Genomic DNA, 18,065 nt, shown 5'->3' on the forward strand with positions numbered 1-18,065 from the left:
TCTAAGGTCTGGTGCAGGCACTTGTCCCACTCACCATCACCACACCTGCTCAGCGTAGTGCTGGAAGTCCTGTCAAGGGCATTCAGAGAAGAAAAAGAAATGAAAGCTCCAAACTGAAAGAGAAATAAAATTATCTCTTTGACGATAACATAGTCCTATATATATGTATAAAACACCAATGATTTCACTAAAAAACTGAGATGAAAAATTTCTTCAAGTTGAAGAGTCAATGTGAAAATCTGTGATGTTTCTGTATGAAGATAATGACCTGGTACTTTTGATATGGCAGTAAGTGGTCCTGGGTAGCTTCCTTTTATTCTGACCTAAGATTTTGAACATGAGCTGTCCCATGTCCAGGTTCCCTAAGTGATGCTTGGGGACCACAGTCCGGGGATTTTGGTAATCCATGTGTTCTAGATCCTAGCCTTAACTTCTTGTCACATGTTAAAGCTTTGTTTGTTTTTATGCTGAAATAAGAGTTTATCATAGGACTGCCTGTTCAGATTTAGGACTCAAGGACTTGTACTTAGTCATCTCTTATCTTTACTCACACATCCCAGTGCCATATAACTTGTCCTTCTCTTGTCCCCTGTCCCATGTTCAGTGTCACGGAGTACCAAAGGTGAGAAGGCAAGTGGTGGGCTGCTAAGGTGGGATGGGCACTCCTTTATCTTAAAGAATACTTTGTGGGTGTGTACAAATCACGACGATTTAAAGTCATATAGAATCTTTATGTGAAGCATTCAGACAGCTGATTGCAGAATCAAGATTGCTTCATTTTATTTTTAAGAATTGTTTAAATCAAATCAGTTGTATCTGTTGACTCCCGCTTGTCTGCTCTATTTCTCCTGGTTTTTCAGTCTCTTACTCACTGTTCCATAGTTTGGAGTTGTAGTAGGCTGTAAGGGAAAGGCAGCCCCCGATCTCTTGTCTTTGCAGTAGCTGTCTGCCTGTGGCATGAACTGCACCTGCTCCCCACTCGAGGTCCTTCAAGGTGGTCGGGTTCTAGGCAGTCTGCTTGACATGCTGTCCCCTGCTGCATTCCATTCCAGTGGAGGATTGATTTTCCAGCTATGCCAGGGAATAGATGCTCCCGTTTCTAATGCCAGGGTGACTGGGGATGTGTTCCTACCCCACGGCTTCCCAGCGGCCAGCTGTGTGCAACACCAGGTCTCACTGCTGTTTTTCTCCTGGTGTTCTGTGTAGTGTATTGTTCTTGGGTAAGAACCTGCCGCTGTGAGCAAAATAGGAAAATTTAAGATTTAGCAACAATACTCAGTCAGGAGAACCATTCAGTTTATGCATATTTACTGCTTAATCTAGATTTCTCTTCATCAGCTATGGTTGCGCCTCCATCTTTCCTCAGAAAGCCTAGGTCCCAAGAGTGTAATCCTTGTTATCGTTGGTGTGACGTGTTTCAGATCAGTATCCCATGGCCTCATTAGGTCTGTTTCAGCATGGGGCTGGAATTGTCAGCCCTCTGTAAGTGTGTACTGGCCTGAGAAAGCCAGGATGGGGATGGGGAGGCTCACACGCATGTGGAAGACATTGGCTCTGCAGCAAGGACTTTACAGGCACCAGCCTGAGGATCCCCACTGGCTGGCCCTGTGCTACGTGCCCAAGAGCTGGTAACACAAAACTGGGCAGGGATCTACACAAGGAAAGCAATGCTTCATTCCACGCGGAAAGGAAGTTATGAAAACCCATATCTGTCCTGCACTTTAACAAGCAGATGCAATATCTGTGTGTCTAAACAGAGAAAAGGGCAATTTCGTTTCAGCCAAACTATTTTAAGATAAAGGAAAAACTTTCTCTTAGCTCATGGCACACCCTCCCTACCTTGATCCTCTTCAGAAGCTATGGGAGCCCAGGCCTCCCGAGCTAACTCAGCTCAGTGCCTGTCATGTTGCCGTCTGCTCTGGAAAGTTGCAGGAAGGGCTGATAAGGGGCTGAGGACAGAAATCTCAGCTCTTATCTCTCCCTCGCACACGGCTCAGTCCTTTTCCTGTCCTCAGACAGGGGACATAAACGGCCATCTCTTGGCAGCCAGAACTTCAAACAGGATTGGGCTGGCCTCACTCTGGAGGAGCCTAGGAGGAGAAAGTGGGTTGTAGCCGCCGTCTGCAAAGTTGCTCAGCGTCACTGAGGCGTGAGCTGCCTTCCTGGTGGGCACATGTAGCTTTTGCACAGCAAAACACTGTAGACAGGCACACAGAAGCAGCAAGCATGAGGAGGGCCCGCCAGGCGCCCATGCTCTAGGTCAAGGATTGCTTTGGTTAGAGCTTTGCCAGGACACAGGTTGAGTCTGAAAGGATTAGATTTGAGTTTGGGTTTGTTGATAAGTCAAACTGTTTTTCAGGGCCTTTGTGATAATGAGAAAGTGTCATCCAGAGGGCCTGGTTGGCAGAGCAGAAGAGTGAAATGCCAGCTCATGTGTCCTCTGTCCTTACCTCTGCTGGGAAGGTGGCTGTGACATCTCTCGTAGATTTTCAGCCTCTGACATCATAAAAATAGGGTGACCAGGAACCTTCCTGTAGAGCATGGGAAAAGCGGGCAGAGAGGACATGCTGCTGGCATGGCCATCTGATGGAGGAGGGTTAAGAGGTCATCACTGTCCTCCCTGCAGCCCAGCCTTGAGTTCCTCCTCCGATGGGTTTGCAACCTCACACTTGAGTGTTGAGGAGTCAAGGGTTGATACGTGTTACTGTCTTTGGAAGAAGTGATTGCTTGAAGATTTTTAATGAGTATCTGCCTAAAGTTCAGGTTGTATAAACGTCAAAGGTGTACCTACTACATAATTTTAAAGATCCCGCTTTCTTCTTGAAAGCTTCTTAGATACTTGTAAGGTTGTGAAATAGTCTAGGCTGTCAAGCTTAGCTGCTGTTTTCCAGTTGTGTTCTGTGGTGCCCTAGGAGCCCCAGCTGCCTACAAGAAGGGAAGGGAGCTATGGTCCACTTAGTCAGAGTAACTGGAGTCAAAATTTTAATCCATTTTTAGTAAATTCTAAGTGATTTTTCCGTGTCACATTTATTCCTAAGAATATATTTTTAAATGATTCCCTAGACTGGCTTCTACAGAGTAGAGTCCATGAAGGTCATAGCCTTAAATAGTATACAAGAAGTGAGAAGGACCTTGGCTCTTTTCAATTTTATTATCTTAAACTAATATACTTGAGTAGCACCCTGACCAATTACATCTTTGAAGGTGTTGTACTCTACAAAGATCTTTGCTCTCAAGGCCCCGCTCTCTAAAGAGTCTCGCACCTTAATAAGTCCGGATACCTTATGGGGTGATTTTAAAATATCTTACAACAGTCTAATGTCTTTTTAAACTACTTTGCTTTTTTAGAAAAAAAGTACCCAAATTTGAGTTGTCAAGATTCCTGCATGACTTTTTCAGTTTCCTGTAGAGGAGAAATGGAGGAGTCAGGACCCCTGGAAGCCTCTGCTTTGGAGATGGAGCCCTACACAGCTGTTAATGGAAGCTGTGTGTTCTGCTTCTGGGGGAGAACCAGTTGACCTAGAATTATAAACAACAGTCAATTTGGATTATTTTTAGAGTCCATTCAAAGAAGTTGGTGCCTATGTCACATTGATCACGTCTGCTCTGGAAGAGCCTCGTTTATCTTGTGGCCAGTGTGAGATGAGATGCTGCCATGTGAGTCACTGCAGTTTCTACGCCTGAGGACCTTTCAGGGAGGCCAGAAGCTGCTCTATTCCTTCCTTTCTTTTCCCCAGAGGTGGCATGACTTGTCAGTGATTCTGATGTCATGACTTGAAAAGTTGTTGCCATGGAGAATGGTCCTTCTAAAACATGTTTATGTTGGCTTTTCCTAATGAGAGGTAGCCTAAGCAGCTGACAGGCAAGTGGGGAAGAAGTAAAGACAGGATCGCGCAGCTTTGTTAACATTGGCGTTCACGTGAGGAGTTTGGTCTGCAGTTTGCTTCCCTTCCTACCACCTCACAGAGGGTCGTTTGTCTGTGTATGAATTCCAAGGAGAAATTCAGTGCCTAACTCAAAAGAAACCTCTGTAGGCTCCCAGGCGGGTCCAGAGTTCTCTTTCATGGCAGATCACTGCAATTTCCAGCAGTCCTGCAAGGTTAGCCTTTGTCATTAGCAAAGGACAATAGCTGAAGCCCTCCAGTTCCAAGCCTTTTCAGCTGTCTCCCATGGCTCACGGTGGATGTGTTCCTGAGACCTTGGAAGTGCCTGCAACCATGGGTGGAAGGAGTCATTCCTACTGCCTAAAGTGCAACAGAAAACTACCATGAATTTTTTTTCTCCATAGTCACAATTTTGGTAGAAGATTCATTTGACTTAGCAGCGCCAGCATATGATTCATCTTCTTCTGCCTTTCACTTAGAGGATACACTTTACAGTTTTGGCATACTCAAGTTACTAGCATTGCTTTTCCTATGCTTTAGACTTTAAAATTCAGAGAAGTATTGAAGGAAACAAGGGGGCTGGACTAGAGAATGTAACTCAGTTGCTAGAGTGCTTGTTTAGAATAGACAGCGCCTGGACTCCACACCCCCCACTCCATTACATAAACCCGACATTGTAGTACACACCGGTAATTCCAGCATGCAGGAGGATCAGAAGTTCAAGGCTACCCTCTGTTTCACAGGAAGGGAGGCCAACCTAGACTCCGTGAGATCTTACCCAAAAAGAAAAATGAAGAGAAAGGGAGAAAGAAGAGAAGGAGGAGGAGGATCCCTGAACACAGTACTACAGTATCACAACATCTGATTGCATAGGCAGCCATTAAAATGACGAAAGTGCAGACAGCATATACAGTATAGATTCACTGGACAAAGGATGAGTCATGATCTAGGCAGATAGACAAGGTTTCATTCACTGATTCAGAATGGCAAGCGATTTACTAGAATTTTCCACTTAGTTTATTTTCTGCCATTTTAGCAGAATACCTGAGGCAAATTATAAAGAACAAAGATTTATCTCTTAGAGATCTAGAGGCTGGGAATTTTGATAGCAAGGTACCGGTATCTGATGAGGGCCTTCCTCCTGTGTCTGGGAGGTAACACACACACACACACACACACACACACACACACACACACACACACACAGCAAACCTGTGAGCTCATGTCTCTTAGTCTTCTTGGAGAGCAGTCACTCATCTGAGCCTGTCGCCCTTCACTACCTCCAAAGGCTCTGCCTCCAAATATTCTTAAGCTGTGCATTTTAGGGTTTAGTTTCCAACATGTGAACTGTCAAGGAACACATTCAAACCTTAATACCAAGAAGAAACCAAGGATAGAGGGGAGGGTATGTGGGTGGGGGGAGGAAGGCAGGGAGAAAGAAAAGAAAGAAAGAAAGAAAGAAAGAAAGAAAGAAAGAAAGAAAGAAAGAAAGAAAGAAAGGAAGGAAGGAAGGAAGGAAAGAAGGAAAGAAGGAAAGAAGGAAAGAAGGAAAGAAGGAAAGAAGGAAAGGAAAGGAAGAAGGAAAGGAAGGAAGGAAGGGAGGAAGGAAGGGAAGGAAGAAAGAAAGAAAGAAAAAAACATCTGGTAATTCCAGAAGTTGTCAGTCAGCCCAGTGGTTGTAGAAGTAGATTGCATTTTAAATGATCCATTAGCCAGAGTTCAGTTAGCACCCATAACTAGTACTTGTGTAAGGAAAGAGAAGGAGATTCAGGCTTTATAGTCATTTGAAATTCATGTAGTTTCACATGCTATGAAATAGTCTTCATTTGATTCTCTTGCCCAACTTCTCAGAAACGTGAAAATAAATCTCCCTAGGAGGTGAACATATAGGCCCACAAGAGTAAGTTCTCAGTCGCTGTCTTAGGGAGCGCCGTCTCGGAATCTCTGCACAGCAGGCGTCTTACCTGTGACTGGGTTCTATACCTTTTTGCACACATGCACATACATCATGCTTGTTAAGTCATGGCACAATTACCATTCTAGTAATGGTAGCCCTAAGTTTTCATTGCTTGATATCAAAACTTATCTTCCATAAGAGGCTTTTGGGTTGTTCTGATTCCTTTATGTACTCCCTGATGTTGAAAGTGACTGAGGTTTTTAAGCAAATTCCTTAGACTAACTGCTACTGAGGCTTTATGTGTTTAGCCTAATTCTAAATGTATGCGATGGATGTCACACAGAAAAAGTACAGGGTTTTATGCTTGAACAAGCTGTGTGAGTACAAAAGTAATTCTTTGTAAGTGAATGCACTCTTTCAATTACATTGAAACCACGAAGGGGATGGATAAAACCACAGAGATGCCCCAGAAGCTTGGTACCTAGTTTGAGCTGAAGCTATTTGGACCGCTGCCTCTCCAACCCCTTGGTCTCAGGCCAGGGGCTGTAAGGGAACTTAAATTGCTGTCCAAAGAGCTGGCTTTCTTGGGCTTTAGAATCTCTTGCTGTACACTCCATCAAGAACAGTTCAGTTCAGGTAGGCCATTGATGTGTCCAGCTAATCCCAAAGGAAGTGTGACAGTTCCCATACCACTGTTCATTTTCCCAATTGACATTTCCCCTGGAAAGTAGCAGTGGTAACCTGAGATAACGGACCACTGGAGAAATACTCAGGCCATTTAGCTGAGGTCAGTGTATTGCTAAGGATCATCGTAACTGGTTCACGGCACCAGACAGAACCCTTGTTCCTTACAAGCAGTGCTTATCGTAGGGCAGGGTTTTGACTGAAAGGATGGAAGACGGGGCTCTGCAAGTGCTGGTCCCTTTGCTTCCTGCCCTTTCACGCCCCTTCTGGTACCAGCCTGCCCAACAGGTGGGTGGGTGATGACAGAAGCTCTTCCCCACCTCCCTGCAGTATATTTTTATCTGATGCTTTTGTTGAACACTGTCCATGCCCTTCTCAGTAGAGAGTATGCAGAATACAAGCAGAGTAAAAATGGCCCCTGTTGTCAAGAAGCTTAGAATTTCCTCAAGATATTTACAAAGCAAGTAAGTTATCAAAAATGAAAAATAAAAGCAGCTAGTTGCTCATGTGGGTAGTAAGCAAGGAGGTAGCCCTGCGAGGTCAGCCATGCCTGAGACTTGCACATGACTTTCAGAGAAGTGGCTACAGTTATTTCGTTTTATTGCTTGGATAATACCAGAAAAAAAATGGGCAGCTTAAGGGAAGGTTTGTTCTCTACCAGATACAGTCCATGTAGCAGGGAAGCTGCATGGTAGGGCAGGAAGTGGCTGGTCACACTGCCCCCATAGTCAAGAAGCATAATGATGAATGTTTGTGCTTGGTTCATTTCTCCTTTTTATTAAGGAGATCCCAGTGCAAAGAATGGTACTATCCACATTTATAGTGGATCTCCCCACCTCAATTAACCTAATCTAGATAATCCTTCAGAGGTACTTGTGGACATTTGTCTCTGTGCTGACTCCAGGCCCCATCACTGATTTGATACACGTAGCTGTGAGGGACCTAGAAGTTCTAAGTTGCGTAGAGCAGAGACCATATCTAGGCTCTGGAGCAAGTAACCAGTCAGTCCATTCTGCCCCTTCTGTTGGAAGGCGTGAAGTCTATGTGACATGCAGTGGGTCTCAGTCTTGTCTTTATCCTGGGCAGTCACACAGAGTCACTTCTACATGCTTATCTCTGTCCACAGTGAACACATGTGGTTTCTGCCTTGCAGAGATCCACTCCAACCTCATGTGGGTTTGTTGTGTGGAAGAGCCTGGGAGACATACAGGATGTCCTGATTCTATAGCCCTCTCCCTTGCCAAGCCTCTTCAACTTTCCACAGACTAATCCAGCACAAGTTGGTGACAGACAGGCTGTTGTGGAAGCAAGAGTTGGTTTATCATGGGCAATAGCAATGAAGTAATAGGCTCTTACCCTTGAGTGTCTGTTACCCTTGAGCTCTGGGGTCTATGTCTTTTTCAGTGAGAAAAGCTCGCTGGAGATTACTGTTGCACCTGACCTGTGTCTTAACGGGCAAGTCCAAAGATGCTGGCCTCCTGTCACTTAGGTGAGCAATGATGTGTGAAAAGGGTTGGTAAGCTGAAAGGTTTGCCTCTGACACACATCTTTGCACAGTAGTGTCTGGTGTTCGTCCAGAGCATCAACTCCAAAACACCTCCCAAAGTCCCCTTCCAACTGTTTGCTTTCCCTGCCCTCTAATAAGCTGACTATTTTGAGAGTATTAAGAAGAAAACTCTCTGGGGCGTTTTCCTGGCCGTCCATCTCAGTGTGCATGTATAAATGGTGCACAAGCGGAGTTCTTTAGAGTCCAGTAGAGCTTCTGCTCTGCAGAGGCTACTGAGCCACCAGGCCTCCGACAGGGTACCTGTTCTAGGAATGACAGCAGACTGGTGCGCACACTTTTCAGCTCCAGGTTGCAGACTGTGGCAACTCACAGCTCCCACTGTAGATCATGTTAGGGTTCTTGCTTTCCTTTGCATTGCTGTCCTTCGCATTGCTGTCCTTTGCATTGCTGTCCTTTCTCTTTGATGTCATTGAGGTCCTCACACTGTGCACCCTTCGAGTGCCTGAATTTGCTCATTGCTGATGAGGAAACCAAGAGTACAAGCTGACTGACGTGGAGTAGGCAGCTCCTCAGATGCCCAAGTGAGGACGGGACTTCTGAAAGGCAGGAGGATTGGGAGTTGAAGGTTAGCCCAGGCTACACAGCAAGTTCAAAGCCAGCCTGAGCAAGAGCCAGTGTAAAGGGAAGCTTCTATAAAGGAAATTTACATGTTAATTTGTCAAATTACAAACCTATTAGGCCTGGCTTCAGGGCATTTTTAAAAATCATATTTGTGAACTGTAAGCTTGATAATCAGGTTTTCCTCATCTTAAAGATGAGTGTTTGTTTGCTTGCTTGCTTGCTTGTTTTTCTACAGTAAGCTGATGCCTCAGCTAATAATCTGTCCTCAGAACTGAGCTTGAAGCCTTGTCTGTAGGTTACACAACAGTAGATATACTTTAATGTCAGGATCTTCTGAAGGGAAAAGCTAACACAGCACGTGACACGGGGCGCTGTGGTGGGGAGCAAGGGCTCGGCACTCCATAGCATGGCATCGGATCCTACTCTTTCCATACCTGTAGATAGGGTGCCTGTGCCCCGAGTCTCTTGGGCCCCTGTAATGGACAGAGCTTGTTCTGATCATGCCGTGAGCCACTCATGGAGCTAAGTGTCTGGCACACTGAGGTGGCTGCCCTCTTCAGTCCAACTGGATATGGGCACTCTGGCTACAATTTCCTCTCGTGTGTGTCAGTGCAGCTATCTCACAGAGTTCTTTTGTCCTTAAATTTTCAACTTGATAAAGTGAAGAGCAGGCTCCCCTGAGTGGTCTGCTCCAACCCACAGTACACTATTGATTGGGTAGAAGTGAAACCCTAGTTATTCTTGGGGGAAACGTGCCATTAGAGCTTTTAAACACACACTGAACTCAGCACCTCTAACCAAAGTAAGAAAATCAGAGGCTCTGTGAATATCCGTGTTAACAGGAACCTGCCTCATGCACTATTTCAAAAACAGAAGCCACTTCAGAAATACAGATAAAACATCAGACTTCTGCACTGGCCTATGTGCAGGCATTTCTTCCTAATAGTCAATGAAACAGAAGATGGGACAATGAAGAGACTGTTAATTCTGTGGCCATCCCCTCACTCCTGAGCCCTTTCTTTAGAAAATTGCCTTAATAGTTACATAGGACATGTGCCCATTACAGAAGCTCAACCACAACCACATAAGGGAGGCTTGTGGCCATGCAGAAAGCTGGAGATACCCATGCTCTCCCACCTTTTCCTTCCGTGGGCCCAGGAGAAAGCTTACACATCTCCCTGCATTTGTCTTTACTGCTGATGATGTTAGAGTGGAACTGTGAGAATCTTGCATTGCAACTCAGAGTGCTGGCCACACTTCCAGATGCCACACTTTCCCACCACAACCTGCCCTTCTTGGACAAACCCTCAGGGATACAAAGAATTGGTACACACTTCCAAGCCGTTGTTCCTCAAAGAGAACCTCAGAAGTGACCATCGGAATCTAGGCTCCCACCTTCTTGCCTGTTCCTAGAAGACAAAGCCTTGAGATTATTTTCCACCGAGTTTAAAATAGATCTGTGAATGTCTGCATAGTACCATTCCCTCCAGGGCCTGGCGTGTGGGTGGCTCTTGTAGCCCTCTGAGGACAGTATGTCATGAGGAATGCATCTCTGAGGTGGTGGATCTGTTTGTTTTGTTCTATGGATGCACTAAGCTGACCTTCCTGTTGGCCTGGCTTGATCTGGTGGTCAGAGTAAGTTTGCTGTGAACTTCCTGGTTTTGGTCTGGCCCCAGCACTCTGCACAGAGCAGCTGCCAGCGCACAAGGGACCTGGGAGCTCATCCTCAGCTCCCCCAACAGGATTAATAGCTGAAATCCCAACAGGCCTTTTTGAGAGAGAGAGAGAGAGAGAGATCCTAAACCCTTGAATGTAACTGAAATGTTTGGCAAAATTATTGGTCATCCCTCCCATTGTGATGTTTTACATAAAACCCGAAGGTGTCAGGTTTTACTAGTTTCTAAGACACTGCTATGAACCCAAGACATTCTCCACATGTACAGAGTAGAAAAGTCACATTTAAGTATGATAGATTTTCTTTGAGGTTGTATCATATATTAGAAACGTTTCTAAATGCTTTTTCAAAAGGTAACTGCTTGCTTTGAAATTAGACAAGATTTGAAAATATTCATTTTCTTATAAAGGTATATATGTTTTTTGTGTTTTACAGAACTAGGGTTAAACTGTAGTGAAACTGGTTTTTGCTTGTCAGTGTGTAGAATGAGAGTCCTGAGCATTGCTCCCTCAGGTATCAAATTGCCAGCTATTAGAAAGAAAAGCCTTACCAAAAGGTAGCTTTCCGGGGTTGGGGATTTAGCTCAGTAGTAGAGTGCTTGCCTAGCGAGCTGGGTTCGGTCCCCAGCTCCGAAAAAAAAGAAAAAAAAAAAAAAAAGGTAGCTTTCCAATGATGAGGCAAGGAGGCTATCCTGCTGGACAGCTCTTGCCACAGGAGCTTTGTCCACTCTCCTGGGGGGGGGGGGGGGGTTTGCTGGTACTCAGCACTTCTTTCCTCCCCTGCTGAGCTGAGTGGTGAGCCTGAGTCCGCAGAACCTCCCCGCCATAGGAATTGCTCAGGCCCATGCTTCCGGGGGATTAGAGACCCGGGAGATTGAGTAAGTGACTCAGAAATGGCCTATGTTTCCTAATAACTAAGGATGATTAATACCAGCAGCCAGTTCCTGCTATTAACCTATTGAGAACAGGAATTCTGAGGTAATAAGCCAAAGGACAGGGAGCCAGGGTTATACGACCTGAACACAAGGCCCAACCTCAAACCTGGCACCCAGCCACCAATGAGACCTCTGCTACATTAGTGGGCCACCTTCCCAGTGCCCGTGTCTCTGCATGGCTATGGGTGTGTGCCCTTACATGGGAGGCAAGATCTTTCTTGTCCATCAGTCTAGCATTGGCAAGTACTGAGAGCCTTAAGAAGGTGTTTCATTCTGTCATGCAGAATCCCAGTCCTCACTCAACATTTGAGAAACAAAAAGACTAAGTGGCCTGATTTTGGAGACCTAAGGCTGCTAACTTCTATTTCTTTTCAAATAACCTGATGAGATACCAGCAGCATTTGCTGACTGACAGGTGTGTGTGTGTGTGTGTGTGTGTGTGTGTGTGTGTGTGTGTGTGTGTGCATGCATGCATGTGTATGTGTGTGAGAACATGTGTGTGTGCGTGCATGCATGTGCGTGTGTACATGTGTGTGTGTGTGTGTGTGTGTGCGCGCGCGCGCACACACATGCACTCTCTGGTTTCCTTCAGTATTAGTCTATTATAGTTCTCTACCTATGAGTCGCAATTCCTTTGGGGGTGTCCAACAGCATTTTCACAGGGGTTGCCCAAGATCATCAGATATTTATATTGTAAATCATAACAGTGGAAAATTTGCAATTATGAAGTCACAATGAAAATAATTTTATAATTGGGGTCATCACAAATGAAGAACTGTGTTAAAGAGTCGAAGCATTAGGAAGGTTGAGAAGCACTGGTCTCTAAGGAGACTAGAAGGTCAGTGTTAGGTGTCTTCTTCAGTAGCTCTCCACAGTCATTTTTTGAACCAGGGTCTCTCATTGGACGTGGAGCTCGTTGATTGGGTGGTCGGCCTGTTTTGACTTCCCCATCTGGAATTCCAGGTGCACACAATTGGCCTGCTGTGCTCTGAGCTAAGGTCTTCCTGCTTGTGCAGCAACCGAGTTGATTTCCTAGCCACCCTCGAGAGTATTTAAACTTATCCACCATTTATCTCATTAGTTCTGAATTTTATTGTTTTAAATCTCGAAGTTAACTGCATGGATTTGGTTTTGAGCCATGGGCTGGAAAATGTACAGCCAGTGTCGATTTGATATGCCCTGGAGTTGATGCCCTTTGATGGAACTCTGAGCTGCAGTGGAACTCAAAGCCCAGTCGTCATTCAGTAGGACGTTGATTCTGCTAGAATTTCAAACAGAAGTCGTTTTAGTTTCACTGAAAGTTCTGAGGGCTACCGTGTCAGGAAAATGTAGAGTCCGATGTGCTGCTTTGTAATTGAACTGCAGTGGCAGAGCATGCCCAGCCACGAGTGCTGAAATGCACGGCATCCAAGTTTCTAGATGAGCACAGAAGGACCTGCAGAATCACAGAGCTCTGGGGCATGCGCGTCCCTGTGTCTGCAGAAGACTCTGGGATTAATCCTCATGTGCATTGTTGTTTCTAGGAGAATGTTTCTTCCAAAGTCTGTGAAGCCACTTACCAGATGAGATCTGTCTGGCCTTCTCCCGCACAGTTCTCTGTGATCCCCTTGTTCTAGGTTCTGCAGCTCAAGTTCATCGTGAGTGGGTTCAAGTGGCTCCTCCTGGCTGCTCTGTGGGATGAATGAGTGTTAATAATCACTTCTCACTCTTGTCCCCCAGGACGGCTGCAGCAACTCCACTGCGGATGAGGCGGACACCTCCCTGACCACGACCACAACCACAACCAGTGCCTTCACCATCCAGGAATATTTTGCCAAGAGGATGGCCCAGTTAAAGAGCAAGTCACAGGCCGCAGCTCCAGGGTCTGACCTTTCAGAGACCCCCATTGAATGGAAAAAGGGAAAGAAAAAAACCAAAGAGGCAGCAGGCACAGATATAGAGAACTCTCCCCAACACAAGGCCAAGCGGCATAAAAAGAAGAAGCGAGTGGAAGCAGAGAGGGGGCCTGCGGCCAAGAAGAGAGACCAAGTCGAGCTGCAGCCTGGAGGCCCCAGTGGGGACGAGTGTTCCGACGCCTCTGTGGAGGCTGCAGAGGATCGTGTGCAGACACCAGACACCCAGGATGATGTCCCAAAGCCCAGGAAGAGGAGAGCAAAGAAGACGCTGCAGAGGCCAGGAGGAGTGGCAGTAGACACTGCACCGGACAGCGCACCAGTGAAGAAGAAGAAGAAAGTTTCCAGATAGCGTGTGGCTAGCAGGGTCTCCAGCCACTCAGCACACCACAGGGCAGAACGCTCTGGCCTGCTCAGAGCGCAGCGAGCCCCAGCAGCTCAGCATCTTTCAACTGCCCACAGGTTGCTGGCTCTATGCCCCACATCTCCCCCAAGCCACCTTCCTAGGAGAACTGATTTGAATGTTCCAGATCGTGACTTTCAATAAATAAAATAACTTTTAATAAACAAATAGATTCTTTTTTAAATTCTGAGCCTTTCACATGAGTATTTATTCATATCCATACAAATACAGGTGTGTGTGTGTGTGTGTGTGTGTGTGTGTGTGTGTGTGTGTGTGTGTTTGCTCTGGTTTCCTTCAGTAACTGACTGCTGCTTCCTTCTGAAGGACTTAGTCTAATTAAGGGATTAAGAGGCAGTGGCTTGGATGCAGATGGTTCCTTTTGTTCTGTAGCCAGCCATACATTTCTGCCAAGTGGGAATTACATGACTGCATTCCCCAGTGAGTGTTTTGCTACACTGTGCTTCAGTGTTGGTGGGTGGCTGTTTCTTCTGCTGACTGCTGGCCACCAGGCATCACAGGCCTCCCTTGATGACAGCATCAACTGGGGACAGTGAGTCCCTAGGTCTCATAGGTCACCAGAGATTCCTCAGTGTAGAGTCAGCCTTATTTCTGTCTCATATTCCTTGACCAAATCCCCTGGAGTGGGCTTATTTGTGTATAATGATCATTAAGTCCACAGAAAGTTGGGTGGATGGAGAAACTGAGGCACAAAACTTATGCCCCCTTAAAGGCAGGCTCTGCATTAGGACTGCCACAAGGAAGATTTTGCAAGTATAGATATTTATGGGTATCCAAGAAACTCAGGCCAGGTGCTGTTGCCTCATGTTCACACTCCCTCCCCTAGCCACACATCCACACGCCTTCCAGGTGCCTCTGTGAGCCAGCCAGCCCTGCTGTGTGGTGGTATAGCCTGATCCCTCAGCCTGTGTCTCTCTGCCACTTTGCTTTTTCCCCTCTGCCTTCCTTCATTTCTTCTTTCTAGCTCTCCTTGTATTTCTAGTTCCTGGTTTCCCTGTTTGTTTCGAATCCTTCTGGGGCAGTCTTGTGCTAATGGCCATATTGTTCACAGAACTGTTTAATAGCAGGGACCACCCAGGTAGGCCTATGCCCACACTGTGACACTTTGCCCTTGATTTTAATTCCTGGGGTCACATGTTACATAGGAAATTTGGTTCAGAAAGTCTTGATATAAAAAATAATCCATGGAGTAGATTTAGCCTCTAAGAACATCGAACAGTATCAGTGGCTTCAAAAGACAGCCAGCCCACTAGGACCTCAGAGATGATCCTAGACATGGAGCCTGAAATAGTATCCAGTTCCCTGGATATTAGAATCCCAAGCCAATAAAGCCCCAAAGGTTTTTAAAGTCATTTTCTTCATGGTTTCTTTGTTTGCTTGTTTGCAGACCGGAGAACAGCTGTGTGAAAGCTAAGGAACCCCTAACTTACCAGTACACGTAGGCTACCTTCTTTTACCTTTTGTGATATTGAGTTTAAAGACTTGTTTCTTTGTTTATGTGCATGGGTGTTTCCCCTGCATGTGTGTATGTACTCTGTGGGTGTGTCTGGTGCCCAAAGAAGTGAGAAGAGGGCATCATATCCCCTGGAACTGAAGTCATAGATGGTTGTGGGCTGCCATGTAGATGCTGGGAACCCAGAGGGGGTTCTCACCAAGAGTAGTAAGTGTTCTTAACAGACGAGCCAGCTCTCCAGCCCCAGTTATATTGAATTTAGTTCCCTAGGTTAGTAAAATGGGAGAGGCAAGGACTGGAGCTCAGTGGTAGAGTTTGCCTGGTTCCATCCCTGGTGTAAGGGGAAGGAGGGAGGGGAGAAGAGAACAGACTTGTTTGCATGATCAGGAACCTGTGAGATCCATCTAGGCTAACTGGGGAGATGAATCCCCAGCAGCCACATGCAAGTGGCTTCAGGTCACCCTCCAGAGAGGGATATAGAATATGATTGTAGTTTTAATGAGCTGGGTGATCTTTGTGTGCTGAGGATAAAGCAAGTTGCTATGCCTCGTAACCCCCACTCAATGGTCTTAAATAGGTAGCTGGGGGGATAGGGCATGTGCTTAATTAACTGAGAGGTGCTTGGCCTTGAAAGAGACAGAACACTTTCTCCAGAAGCCTCCGTTTTCATGTTTTCCTGCTGGTCTCCCTCTGAGACCGTGGGTCAGAGGGGAAGTTGGAATAATAAGATAAGCACACAGGGAACTGCGTGTGATAGTCTGGATACTTATAAAATCATTAGCACACAAGCCTCGCCTTTGCCTGGGTTACTCCACCAGATAAAAATGCAGCAATGCTGCATCCTTCATTGCTTTCCTCGGCAGCCTCATTCGGTTCCCAGAAGAAGAGCAGCCCTCTGACAGGATGCCCCCGTGTTGTCTTGCAGCAACCCTTTCTGTGGATTTTAATAGACAATTATCACTAAGCACAGTCTTATGTGCTGGGCCCTATTCCAAGCACTTTAAATAAATCAACGTGTTAAATTGTCATTCAGCCCTGTGAGGTAACCTCATTCCTCTCCCCTTCACAGAAGGGCCTTTTGTGATGGCTGGAGATTTATGCTACCCTAAAGCCCCATGATGCCCCAGCGCCCTCTCCACACCACCCTGGGCCCCCTTGACTCTCAATTCCAGCTTCACCTGCCTTGTAGGCCCTTGGGTTGCATCGCCCCATAGTTTGATTACTTACCTGCACAGGGAAGCAGCTGGCAAGCTCTACAGCTAACCCACGTTGGTCTTACCTGTACACGAACGTGCCCTTGGGTGAGTTGGAAATCCCCGAAGGGGCCTCCTCTCCACCTTGGCCCTGCAGTTGTTGGGAACTTGACTAACTCAGCTTCTTACAACCTGTGTTGGAGACTGGTTAAAAGAATCTTCTGTTTTGTAGTAAATATCGATGCTTTTGGAAGATAAAACCCAAACTAGCATTTGTTTTCTTACACAGGCCATGCCTCTGTTTCTCTCTTCACCTGTCCCCTGAGTGGCAGGAGCAGGCCGAGACCTGTTTGCTCAGAAGAATCAGCACCAGAGAAGTTTCCTTGCAATCTCTCCCAGTGATCTCAGCTCTTGGATCAGCAAGCAGCGGCTGTATTTAGATTTGAGTAAGAACTTCCTCCCCACCCGCCACCCTGTTTATCTCTCTCAGCTTCTGCAGCCGCTGCAGTTTAGAGCCTGTTGTGCTGGCATGGAGTGGAAGAGGTCAGATCGGGTGCCCGGTGTGTGCTTTTATGGTGTGCGATTATTTGTGAGCAAATTAGTACCATGTCCTAATAAAGGAGGTGACTAGCCTTGCACACAAGCAGTCTGTTTAGGAAATACTGAATATATTTAAATGACTCGCACAAACCCTTCTGGATCCAGCAAAAGGAGGGAAAGGCAGACAGAGACATTGTGTAGAGAAGGGACTAGAGAAAGCGGGCCACTCCAGAGTTCATGTAAAGGTGATACTTGATACTTGCAGGGAATGGACTGAGAGCCTGAGTTAAATTTTCGTGTAAAGTTAACAGTCACCATGTAAGGAAGCCTGCAACGAGTTCTTTAACTGAGGGAAGGACTTTGTAACTAATTACATCTGGAATTTTCCACACTGGATTTCCTTGGGAAAGTGAACATAGATGCCAAAAAGTTATTGTAAAAACATGTCTCGATCACCAATCTTAGGCTTCACGGGGGGAAGAGCTGACCCATGAACATATACCCACGTTCCCGGTTTGTCTTTGCACGAGCCCAGGCTCAAGCCCCCTCCCCTCCACCCAATCACTATTTCATCTTGAGAACATCCTTGTCAGTGCTCCTGTTGGGCCAGAAGCTTCCCAAAATTCTTTGCCAGCCCATTATTAAACCTGATCCTGGAGTGAATTTGTCACACTCCCTATCAACAGCATTTCTCGCCGATTAACTATCGATGATTGATCGTTCTCTACGTGTTCCTTCACACATTTTGCCATAGGTGTGGGTTTTGCCCACCCTGGAGACCATGTGAATGCCAGAGCCAGCTACCCTCCAGTGACTGTGCCATAGCAGGTCTGCCGAGGGGACAAAGACAGAAGGAGCCAGGGAGACAGCCTACTCCACTCAGTGCCAGAGATAACCCTTTAGCCCGGAAGGGACCAAGTCAACCACTGAACGGTCTGTTAAAATGTCCAACTCGGCTTTAAAATGTGATGCAGTTAGGTGGCGATTAGTCTGGGAGCTCATGACCAAGGAGCGTGACAAACGTGTCTACTCTCCTTCACCTCCTCTCCTCCAGCCATGCCATAATGTATGTCCTCCCCAGTCTCCTCTCCACTCCTTGGCTCTTCCTGCCCTCCACCTTGTGCTCTTCTTCCCTCTCCCTCTGTAGAGATGCTCCTGACCTATGTTTCTGCTGCATCCTGGATAGTTCCCAGGTCTGTCTGCACCTCCATGATACCAAGCTTTTAACTGCCTCTCCAGGGGGCTTTCTCAAATCCTAGGTGTCATCAGGGGGAGCTCTAGCTCATCTTCCCTGGCTGCCCTCTGGACCTGCTGTTGTCATGGGAACCGCATCCCCCCCCCCCACCAATAGCAACTCAGGTGCA

At 46.4% G+C, this 18,065-nt stretch overlaps 1 protein-coding gene and 1 long non-coding RNA gene across 10 annotated transcripts in view; one reads left to right on the forward strand and one right to left on the reverse strand.

The window, feature by feature from the left end:
* The window catches only part of Pinx1 (PIN2/TERF1 interacting, telomerase inhibitor 1), a 59,118-nt gene extending 45,437 nt beyond the window's left edge, over positions 1–13,681 (forward strand). For all 4 annotated transcript variants that reach the window (NM_001083337.2, XM_087585719.1, XM_087585720.1 and 1 more), the window contains 1 exon segment: positions 12,922–13,681. In NM_001083337.2, the coding sequence (NP_001076806.1) occupies positions 12,922–13,446 (525 nt within the window). In that variant the 3' untranslated portion in view covers positions 13,447–13,681.
* Positions 756–16,567, reverse strand: LOC102549097 (uncharacterized). 6 transcript variants are annotated; one of them, XR_015638865.1, is made up of 7 exons: positions 16,248–16,567; positions 12,762–12,872; positions 11,819–12,463; positions 9,928–10,002; positions 7,822–8,568; positions 2,451–2,531; positions 756–1,234 (listed from the first exon to the last, which is right to left on the reverse strand). It is a non-coding gene; the product is annotated as an uncharacterized LOC102549097 (long non-coding RNA). The 6 variants fall into 6 exon arrangements; XR_015638867.1 differs by lacking the exons at positions 9,928–10,002; positions 11,819–12,463 and adding an exon at positions 1,840–2,090; XR_015638868.1 differs by lacking the exons at positions 7,822–8,568; positions 9,928–10,002; positions 11,819–12,463 and adding an exon at positions 1,840–2,090.
* Between the last annotated feature and the right edge of the window lie 1,498 nt (positions 16,568–18,065).

This window comes from Rattus norvegicus, chromosome 15 (assembly GCF_021556685.1).
Source record: "Rattus norvegicus strain SHRSP/BbbUtx chromosome 15, alternate assembly SHRSP_T2T, whole genome shotgun sequence".
NCBI classification, from domain to species: domain Eukaryota; kingdom Metazoa; phylum Chordata; class Mammalia; order Rodentia; family Muridae; genus Rattus; species Rattus norvegicus.